Raw genomic sequence first — 11,510 nt, 5'->3', positions numbered from 1 at the left:
ACTTCCCTATTTGTCCACATCTGACAGATGAGGTAGAAGTGGTACATCTTGGATTAGAAATCACTCCACTCTTACAAAACAGAATCACTCTTACAAAACAGAAGCAGACTGATCTTCAACCCATCTGTTCATTATTGTTCCTTTAAAATCTCTACAAGACCAAAGTGCGACTTTACCTTTGTGTTCTTGAAGTCTCACAAAGGGTTCCTTAACCCCATATATATATATTTATATAATGTTTTGTCAAATCTGTTTCTTCTTAAATTCTCAAGAGAGTTTTTAAACTGTGTTGGATTTGCAGATGGACACAATCATTCACGATCTGCCAGGTCATGTCTCCCATTACATCTTCTTAATTCTAACATGCACAGCTTGAACTTCTTCTTGCTTGTTTTAAAGAGAACTGCATTAATGCAATAAAATCTAGACCAAATTTTCCAAAAAAAACCCAGTGATTGGCATTGTTACTTTAAGACAATTATGTTCAGATATGCTTGTCAGAAAGGGTCTGTCTGAGTGGAGATTGCGTACTCTCCCAGTGTCTGGATGAGCTTCTGGTTATTCAAATCTGAGGTTAATTAGTGAGCCAAAATTGCTAAAAAGACATGGGTTAATGTGGTAGTATGCTCAAGGATAACGCAGCACAGAGGATCAATGAAGGAAACATCCAAACAAGCATCTTTTTTCCATTTTAGTAAAATGTATGAAGTCAAGAAGACAAAGCAGGCCTGTGTAGTAGGTCCTCGTGCTATCCATTTTGCTATGTTGGCAGTTTCTGGTAATGGAAAGAAAGTATAACCACTCTGGTGCTCAAAATGAATCCTGCATTGTAAACAATGCAAATACAGCTGGTGAGCAGCAGTTTAGAGTTACACACAGACACAAAAGCAAATAACTTTTCTTTTGGGGGGGGCTCCATATGTTTGCTCATAGTAACAAAATAAGAAAACAAATCCATTCAAATGAGTCCCCCACATTTTCAATCAGTTCTAGCAATGTGTGTTATTAAGCTTCATGTGTCATTATCATCTGTGTTGGTCTTTTTACACCACAATTTCAAATACACTTATACAGGGATAAGTTAGGGATCCCTGTAAATAGTTGAAATTACGAAAGGCTTAACATTTTAACTCAAATTGTGAATTATGGCTACTAACAATTTGCTTGACCATAAATGAAAGATTTGCTTTAGATATAAATTGAAGGATTTGATTTGGCAGAAATTTAATCGAGAAATTTGTAGTGTAGAGTAATAAAGACCTAAAAAAGACAAAACGTTTGTTTGACTATAGAACTCTTTGTAAAACGTGAGGTGGATCTCTGAGCTGGCTGACCCATTAACAGGATTACTATTGCAATAACACATCATCAGTAGGGTAAAACTAACCTCTCTCACGACGGTCTAATCCCAACTCACGTTCCCTATTTACGGGTGAACAATCCAACGCTTGGTGTAATTCTGTTTCACAATGATAGGAAGTGGGTCGAAGGGTTAAAAAAAAAAAAAAAAAAAGTCGTAATCTGACCCAGGACGCAATATTGGTTGGGAAAGGTTCTGGTGGGTCTATTTAGATATAATCTAATGCTCTTTATGAGAGCTGATGTTAGATTAGTCCTCTAAAAACCCTAATCCTCGGAGACACTGTGGACATTCACGTGTTTTCATGGAGTCAAGAAATCACTGACAGGAGCATCTGCTTTTAGTTTCCACTGTCAGAGAAGAGGGCCTAAGAATTTGTTGAACTGCCTTTTCCCACACCTTCACAGAGTCCGGATTGATGACAAAGTGAAACGTTTCAAATAAATGGCCCGAATCCCCATACAAAATCACAATAAAATAAAAATAAATCGTTACCTCCATCCCATAAGTAATCAGCAGTATATGATTTGAGCGCAGGGGACCTTGCTGTTTGATGTTGGTGAATGATTTCACTTGCTGTCGTTAAACAAGACAGCTTTTACATTCTACACATCGTGCATCAACAGTAACATAAGAAGAGTTCATGTGCGCACACGCACAGCTGCAGCAGCTGCCAGAATTGGCTGTCATGGAAATGTGGGCGTGCGCCCAAACCACTCCAAACCTCTGAATTCTGGATTCGCGCTTTCATAGAGCGAAGTATCTTTAATGACAAGAGTCCCTACTTGTAACTCTAAAGATTAGATGCGCTTGGTGACAGGGGCAATTTCATAACCACAGCTTTCCCCAAACATCAGTCACAGGCAGGACATATGACGTGAAGCCTGAAATATGCGAGGAGCGGAGCGACATGTGTTTTCCTCAGATGCGTCTTTTGGCTTGTGCACCGCGTGAGCTGCGCTCTGATTTTTGTCCGAAGTTTGTGGATTTTCACTGGATGTTGGTGGGAGATTAACTTGCATCTTGGAAATACCTGACGTGACAATGTTTTCCACCTGCGAGAGAATCATGATCTTCAGAATACTGGTCTTTATTCTCCTTCAAGGTACGTTTGAAGTCGCGCGTAAAACATGCCTGTTTTCTTTTTAGTTTCCTTGCGCAATCTGTTATTTAAGTGCTTACTTGGGCGTTTTCCTCCCTTTTTCTTCAAAATATATATCCAATAAAGGTGCTTTGGCGTCCCCAGCTTCGGTCAAACCTGAGATCAACCCAGGAGGTCTCCCAGACTCACACGTGTCGGGGGGATCCGCGGGTTCGCCGCTGTCGGAGACACCAGGGAGTAAATCCAGGCAAAAACGATGCACCTGTTATTCCTACAAGGATAAAGAGTGCGTCTACTACTGCCACCTGGATATCATCTGGATCAACACTCCAGAGTAAGATATGCCTAAATATGTGAACCCAGAAATATAGTTTATGTCAACATTAATGTTATTGTTATTATTATTAGTATTGGCACAGTTGTGCACGCATTGACTGGTTTTTCCAATGCACTTTGAGTAATACGTGTCTTTAAAACGGTTAAAAAAGGAGATCAAGTAAAATTAAGAGGGAGTTTTTCACTGAAGGCAACACACCTTTGCAGTGTCTATCTATGCCATGCACAGTAACCTGCCCTCAGGGATTAGACACAGTCGAGGTTGAGGCAGGCCCAACAAAAAGCAACTCGCCCTGCTCAGGTCTGAGGGGTGAAGTTTTTTGTTTGTTTGGTAATAGCGTGTCTGTAATTATCTCTCGCTATTTTTTTAACCTTATCTAACACATTAGTAGCAATCAGAGTGAATTAATAATTTAATATTCTGAATATTTTATCAGCAAAAACACATCTTAATGACACATTCCTGGAAAAATCATGAACTGAAAAACTAGATAAGTGACAGGCTGATTGCTGCCCATTATTTCAGGTTGTTTAGGATGAACCTGGTGTCAAGTGGAAACAGTGTTATTTTGTTATTTTTAGACATGTAGGTGCAAGAGCGTCCTTTCATATTGACATGACTGTAGGTGCATGGGATCCAAAGGAAGAGTCCAGTAAACTGGTGAAAGTGAACCGTGTTTGCATGTATTTATTTCCATCTGGGTGGAGATTAGGGTTTTGTGGAGCTTACCATCTAGCATCATGTACAAGTCTTGATGCTGCTGAGGATTTCAGACCCATCAGATGCCAGCATGTGCTGATGAATGACGAAGTACCTCCGATCTTTGCCCAGTTGCCTGACTGCATGCTACTTTTCGATGAATTACAGAGACACCAAGTAGTTCAAATATCATCACTCAGGAGTCTATTGTCGGGGAGAAAAAATTCCATCATGCAAAGATATATGCCTACTAGTGAGGATGAACATTATTTCAATCCTCTATTGATGGTAGACGATGCTCGAAATACTCTTTTTACTCAATTGTGCCACAGTTTTACTGCTGTGCTGTACTTTTCTCTTGCTTTCTTATTAATAGGAGTTGTTTTTTTTTTCTTTTAGTATGATTCAAAGCAAAAGTATTTTAATTACTGAAAGTCATTTTAAATGACCCTGTTGCACCTGGTATTGTATAGTGACAGTGTTATTACTCATGATGGAAGTGATTTGGCTTTATGACTATATTCTCAGCTATTTTCCTGTCAACAACAACCACAAGTCTGTCCTGGCCCGAGGTATTCTTGTGTCTCAGGAGTCACGTTGACTCTGCAGGTGATGAGAAAACAACTTTAGCTTCAAAAGGGGAGCAGCTGAGCCAAATCTACATGTCCACCATGTCCCTTTACCATCTGGCGGGATACACCACAGCAACACCTAGAAGTGTCATTTCCAGCATTTTTTTTTTTTTTTTTTTTTGAGAAATGAAACCTTGTGACCGCAAATTAAAATCTCTGGCAAAACAGGAAGAAAGAGTTCTTTCTTTCTCTGTCTTCTTGTGCCAAGACTGCTGTTGGCTGTTAGTGTTATAAACAAGCTATTCTAGTATTGCTTGGCATGTTGAGGCACAATAGCATAGTTTCTGTCCTGATTGTGATGTTGGAATACACCACAACATTATCAAAGCTTGAGACTATGGCTGCCCCGTGATGGAAGATAAACTCAAAAAATCCCAATCATTTCATCATTTGATCACCTTGAGTTAAACGTTAACGCATTCTCCTTAAGCATTGATAAACCAAGTATCTTCAAAGCTCCTCTTTGTTTATCTGATAGTTGCAATCCAATTACATTAGCCGTTTTTATAATGTTGTTGAGATCAGTGGTTGGATTTGAACTGAAAAGGTCATACTGTAAGTTCTCTCACACTGAAGTCAGTCGGGTATACTCATGAGAACAAAGAGATGGTTAGGGGCATAGAAGAAGCAGGGAGAAGAATGCACTGTAGTTATTCAACCCAAATTAGGAACCTGGCATCAGGTATGATCTGCAGAGCAACTAATCATCCTGTCAATGGATGCACAACACCCTTGGGAATACTCCAACAGCCTTTTTATTTATATATGTATATCGAATGAGTGGAAAAGCCAAATACACATCCACATATTGCCACTTGTTAACTGTAAGCTTTTGGATTTGAATATCAGGGTTAGAAGTTCGAGACAAACTATCACTGACCTCTGGCCAATTTAATTTTCATTCCATTAGTAGTTTACTGTGGTCATTTAAGCAGAGACAAATGCTCACATGTAGTAGAAACATGTAAAAGGCTGAATGTATCATCTCGGGCATGATAATGAAAGGCTAGGCTGTTTCAACTGAACTTTAATTCGATAAACTATGCAGCCTTTTTTTTTTTTATACATTTTTTTTACTGTTACTGAAAACAGACATTTTTTTCGCTCCACTCAGGCGCACTGTGCCCTATGGAATGTCGAGCTACATAGGACCTCAGCGAAACAGACGTGCTGCTGAGGTCTGGCCAGCTGAACATGAAGGGGCAAAGAGATCTCGCTGCGCATGCGCTGTGACTGATTCAGACCCCGAGTGCCAGGATTTTTGTCAGTCAAGGTGAGTCTGATTTTTGCTGACAAGAGCGATGGTCCTTAAACACACTGTTATCTGTCCATCCATGTTCTATACTACTTTATCCAAATCAAGGCTGCGGGCTGGGCTGTGAGGGTCGGGACCCAACTATTGAGGAAGTCAGTTAACACCCTGGACTGACCTCCAGGTCATCACAGGGCAAACACAGACATAGACTGTCACAAACATTCACATTCACACCTATTTTGTGGGCAATTGTGGTTATTCGCAATGTGAATAAAGCCTTTCTTTTAAAACGTATTCTCATGCCAGAACTATGAAATGAATACTGGCGATATTTTAAGTATCATGGTCCAAAATGGTTAAATATTGTTGTGGGGGGAAAAAAAGAAAAGATGGGGACAATTAAAAAAAACAAACTATTTTGACAGAGTTTATTAATGAAAAAGCTCAGTCAAATATGATTTTAAGAAAGATTTGTTATTGGATCAAACTGAAATATTAGCTAGATTCTGCCATGGCAGTTCAGACTGACAATAACAAGTTGTGCTTATATGTACTTTAATAACACAAAAAATGGCCCTGGTATGGCAGAATCTAGCTAATATTTCAGTTTGATTCAATTTAATGATTAGAACAAGTAATAATAATCTCTCGTCAGTACAGTAATTATTATATTAATGTTTTAATTATGTTCTACCTGCATTTCCAAATCTGACCAGTAAATGGCAATATACCTCAAATATGTGTATTTCTGATTGCAAAGCATGAATATCATGAATGAGATCAATGAGTTTCAGTGTGTGTGTATATAGACATATGTATATAAAAGCGTCAATTAAAATTTGATTTCCCCAAAATAAGCAGATTTTTGCTGTGTAAAAAAAAAAAAAAAATACTAGGAATACCTGTAAATTTCAGGTCATCTGATATCATGTAATACAGAATGGTGTTTTCTAGGGGACTTTTCAGATGACTTTACATACATTACACATTCTGACAAACTAGTGTGTAGCATGTAAAGGCTTGGAACTAAATGCTTTACTAAATGATGTGTTTGGCATTGCTGATTGTAATGTGAAGTGTTCTATTCAAAGCTCCCTGCAGACTTTGCCAGTCAGGAGTCTTCACAGAGTCCCTGGCCTTGGATGACAGCCTGAAGCCTCCGGTTCCTCACCTCCTCTACCTGGGTGAATGGACACTTTTTCTTTCCCCGCAGCCCCTTTCACCCTCCATTTGGTGCGCAGCCTCCCTGGATATATACAGTCAAGGAAACAACTCTGGAGTTTGACACTGTGGACATTCCTTTGCATCATAACTCTTGGAACGGGTTTCATTAGGCCAAATGGGTTCAAGACCTCTTCTGCAAATGTGATGCCCATCCCTGGAGGCTATCTTCTACACACCTCCATATTGAGAGTGCAGCATGATGATTACTCTCCCTGCAGTAAAATGGTGACCTTCCATCAGTCAGGCGTTATTCCTCTAACACTTGTTATTTACGCCCAGTGTTTTGGACCAATTCTTCTACACTGCTTGAGATGAACTTGACTTAAAATATAAAGGGAAAACAGACATTTCCATAAATATGGCAGCAAAAAAATGCATGGAGGAGCCATTGAACACATTAACAAGGCAGTATTGTGTGACATTTTGCCCTTAATAACACTGAAATGCACAAATGTAAAAAGGGGACAGTTTTGGCCACTTGTGTTATGGGACAGTTTCACAAGCTTCGATTGATGAGGTTATTTGTAGTCTTTCTCCATAACTTTCACAAAATGCAGTTTGCATATGTTGTTCGTATTTGTGCCTTTGTAGCTAAATTATGAGTCACACTTGTGGTACTTTTCTCTTATCACTGATGACTGAGCCATTTTATGTTGGATCTACACTGAACAAGTATAAACGCAACACTTTTTGTTTTTTGTTTTTATTGTGGCCAGCCTAAGGTACACCTGTGGAATAATCCTGCTGTCTAATCAGCATCTTCATATGCCAGACCCGTGAGGTGGATGGATTATCTCGGTAAAAGAAAAGTGGTCACTAACACAGATTCAGGCACATTTGTGAACAATATTTGAGAGAAATAAGCCTTTTGTGTCCAAAAGTCTTCAATCTTTGAGTTCAGCTGCTCAGTAATGTTCAGTAATGATGGGAGCAAAAACAAACGTGTTGCATTTATGACTTTGTTCAGTGTAGTTCAAGTCATAATAACTGTTTGAATAATGTCACACCTTTAAGATGCTATCCACTGGTTTGAGTTACTTCTATGCCAACAAATCATACACAAAGACCAAAACATCATTCAAATGAACTGGTATTGTCATTGTTATTGAAGCAGGATACTACAAAGCTATACTTTGCTCCCAAAACTATGACAATTCACTAATAAGGAACAGTATAGAACAAGATGTTCATCTTAATACAGGCCCTTAAGTGTATTTAGTGTCAGTGCCATTATTCAATTCCCACAAATAAACAACCCAAAGTTTACTTCCTGTTAATCATCAAATGGAATATTTTTCTGTACAAATGCAGTTTTGTGTTGTTTGAGGAGTGTTTGTTAAAAATAAAAATGAGCAGCTGTGTCAGGAAAGTACACACTATTTGTGAAACATGATCTTAAACATGTGACTCATGATTACACATGCTGCTCAGCATTGGAAATGAAGGGGTTTGCAACTGGGAGTCACGGACAGGGGAGGGAAAATCTTGCAGAACACTGAGCTGATTCATTCACAGAATAACAGCTGTTTCCTTAATGGTGAGATCTCTATTGGCTCTGACCATACGTTGGTCTACCACCATGTTAAATTCAATGAGGCTATTGCTGCTAAAGGTATAACATAACACACTTTACTCCTTCCATGTTTCTTGGAAGGGGGGTCTCCCTCCCACTGACAAATAATTGAATCTCCTTTTTAGTCTTGTCTGACTGCTGCTGTGCCTTTACTTATCTAACCTATTTAGCACCTCAACAAATCAACGTGTGTAGCAAGAAGCCTCCTGTCAACATAAGATTTGATCAGATACTGTTTTCTTAGGCCCTCTGCGAGTAAATTTGTTGCTTTACAGCAGCTCAGATCATAAAACAAGATGCAGGAAGGGTCAGGTTAAAAAAAAATAAAAAATAGAGGAGCAATAACAACTAAAGAGCAATTCCAACACAGTAGTAAAGCCACCAAGTTAAAATAATATGTGTAATTTAAAGTGAGCAGAGGTGATTCCATGTGGAAAATGTGAGTTTGAACCATGTTTCCCCTTTTTTTTTTGTTTTGGTATGCAGCAACGTGTCTCGACAAACAAACGTGTTTATCAAATTATACTAGCAAAGGGCAAGAGAAGAATACATAAAAACCCTGTGTTGACTGGTCCGTGGTGAAAGGAGAACGAGAACATTCTTATGAAAAGGGAATTTAATATGTAGGGATTTCGAGACGAAACACTATAAGCTTGGTGTAGAGTAGACTTTATTTTGGGCCCTTAAGCTTAAACCTGGATCACAGTTGTGTTCTTCTTCTGTATTTTATAGGGTTTTAGAGAAAGTAATGCCTCCAGTGGCCAGTTGGATTGTGGGTGCATATGTAACAGTGTCTTCAGTGTCAAAACTCTTTTCTAAAGAATCATACAATGATCCTAATGGTTATTTTTCACAATGTGCTCAGGAAAGAAGTGTACAGTATAAGCATATTATGAATACAAATGAGGTTGATTGTTGAAATGTCTCAAAACAATCTATATTTATACTTCAGAGTCATTATTACAGGGTTAGTGGGAATATACTGTGACAAACTCTGCATTGTGGATGAACTAGTTCAAATATAGGGCTTTTCACATTGGATTCCACTATTTGTGTCCCCCAAGTATCAATATTACCTATTTAAGCCTATGTCGATATGTACTATTTTTATCAGTAATTTAACTTGTGTCACGCACATAGCAACATTCACATAGCTATTGTGAACATACTCTTAGGAGCACAACTATATGGTGGAGGTGTGAGGGTTTGATGTATTGATCCTCTATAGCCGCTGTTAGACATTGTTTTTAACACATTACATTTTCCCCATCATTCAGACATTTTTGGTAAAAGACTAAAACGCTTCATTGTTGTATAGAGGTGAGCATGTTTAAAGCTTTCAATTCAGTGAAGTCACCTTGCTCATCCTGTCAGGAACTGTGCAGCAGTTTTAGGTTTGTGGCAATAAATATCTGCTTTGAAATGGGGGAAAAAATAAAGAAAACTGTGAAATGACAGATGAACATTTCTGGAATATTCTATCAAATTTTAACATGTTTGCATGCGCAACAGATCTTCTTAGAAACAATCACCTCCTGCAGAGTGGAGTAAAATGCTCATATGTTAAGTTTTGGGAATATTTAAAATATGTTTGTAACATTTTAATAAGACAATGTGCAAGAATACACTTACCCATCTAATAAACAACTGCTTTCTTATTTTGTTGTGTATTGTATGTATGGCTTATATGTATTTGCATACAGTAAATACAATATTTCTATATCTTAATACTTTGAAACCTGTAATATATTTTCAAAAGAAAAATGTGGGAAATGGTTTTCATTGTATACAATTTAATCTAACGAGAAAGATTATTTTCTCCCTTTAACCTAAAACTCAATATGATAAATCAAATTTGTTTTTGTTGCCATTTTTATGACTGATTTAACATGACGTACTCCCTTGACTTCTTGAGAAGCATAAAGATTTATACACAAGCTCTGTTACCTGACATCTAATTGTACCAAATGTATTTAAAAGCAATAGTCCCTGACGATGACTATTATTCCTTCCACTCTTAAGTAAATCCAAATGGTTCGCAGTCTGTGTATTTGTGGTTTGTCCTTTTGAGGCATGTAAATTATACACACATACACATACACAGACACATACACATACACATACACATACACATACACATACACATACACATACACATACACATACACATACACATACACATCGACATACACATACACATACACATACACACACACACACAAAAGTGTGTCTAATGTGGGATGTGCTGATTGCAGCACAGCTGGGTAGCCTGGGGATTTATTGTCTGTCTGGTGTGTCCAAGGTCAACTAAACTGCTTCAACCCTCAATTTTATTAAAATTGCTTAATTGTGGCTGCCTAGTGAGGGCTGGTTTGAATTTATGGTTGTCAACACCCGGAACCATTCCCTGAAATTCTCACAGTTTTTTGCTTTGTAAGACCACCCCAACTGATTCTGCCTGGTTTTCCTCTCCAGTTTCACCTCACCATATCTAATCCATTTATACTACATTCTTGTCATTCTTGCCAATGTATAGCAAAATAGAAACTGAAATTAGCTTCAGGGCCAGAATATGTTATCTCTTACTATTGATTAAAAAAGCAGGGTGGATATCAGAAGAAGAAAAAAAAAAACAACACATTGAAATGTGGGTTTATATGTTTAAAATTATCTTGTTTTTCTTTCTTCTCTCATCTCCAAACTACCTAATTCTTCTTGTCATTGTTGGTTTAAGTTGTTAATATTTTGAGAAAATATGTTTTGTCTTCTTAAGATGAGAGGGAACATTCCTAATGACAAGAAAAGTTACTTTCTTATCCTGAGATGATGAGATACATTCTATTTTCAACCTGATTAAATTGTCCTTCCAAGACCACATTTTCACCGTTTGTGAAAACATTTCCATGCAACTTTCTTGTGTAATTTGCTTTATTTTATTAAACACCTTGACTTTTTGGAGAGAAAGTGAGATCTACTGGACCTTTGAAATCCTAATACCACCTATCATGCAGGAATGTCGCACTAAGTCCACCCTAAATAAGCCTACCCTGGAGCCTCAGTGTAAACCTTCTGTAGCGAGCACGGTCTTATTCCCACAGTATACCCTGGGAAATATTTCAGAGTAGACATCCTGACCAAGCAGAGGAAAGGTTGGGGCTCTTACAATTTGCTGCTTCTGTTTGAGTTCATTTAATGAAAGGCCTTTTGTTCCAGACAGTGGAGTTGTGCTTGTTACAGTAGAGTTAAAGACAATTAAGACTCTGCAGGTCATCCAGTGATGTGCACCTAAAGTTATCACATACATAGTTTTGATTGTATTTAGATTTTT

General features: G+C 38.0%; 1 protein-coding gene across 1 annotated transcript; it reads left to right on the top strand.

The window, feature by feature from the left end:
• Positions 1-2,129: 2,129 nt before the first annotated feature.
• On the top strand, positions 2,130-10,170 carry edn3b (endothelin 3b). Its single transcript, XM_080496095.1, has 4 exons — positions 2,130-2,465; positions 2,589-2,796; positions 5,245-5,403; positions 6,477-10,170. Exons 1-4 carry the CDS (start codon positions 2,405-2,407, stop codon positions 6,529-6,531), a joined length of 483 nt encoding a protein of 160 aa, XP_080352221.1. The 5' UTR covers positions 2,130-2,404; the 3' UTR covers positions 6,532-10,170.
• Positions 10,171-11,510: the final 1,340 nt, after the last annotated feature.

Source organism: Blennius ocellaris (assembly GCF_963422515.1).
Source record: "Blennius ocellaris genome assembly, chromosome: 5".
Classification (NCBI taxonomy): Eukaryota; Metazoa; Chordata; class Actinopteri; order Blenniiformes; family Blenniidae; genus Blennius; species Blennius ocellaris.
Note: the sequence above shows the minus strand (reverse complement) of the source record. Positions and strands in the feature narration are given on the sequence as shown.

Bases quoted from the DNA above. Each gene is read 5' to 3' on its own strand.
- edn3b (XM_080496095.1), top strand. From the start codon at position 2,405: ATGTTTTCCACCTGCGAGAGAATCATGATCTTCAGAATACTGGTCTTT. The intron at 2,466-2,588 runs GTACGTTTGAAG...TATCCAATAAAG, and splicing joins GGTCTTTATTCTCCTTCAAG to GTGCTTTGGCGTCCCCAGCT. The intron at 5,404-6,476 runs GTGAGTCTGATT...TTCTATTCAAAG, and splicing joins CAGGATTTTTGTCAGTCAAG to CTCCCTGCAGACTTTGCCAG.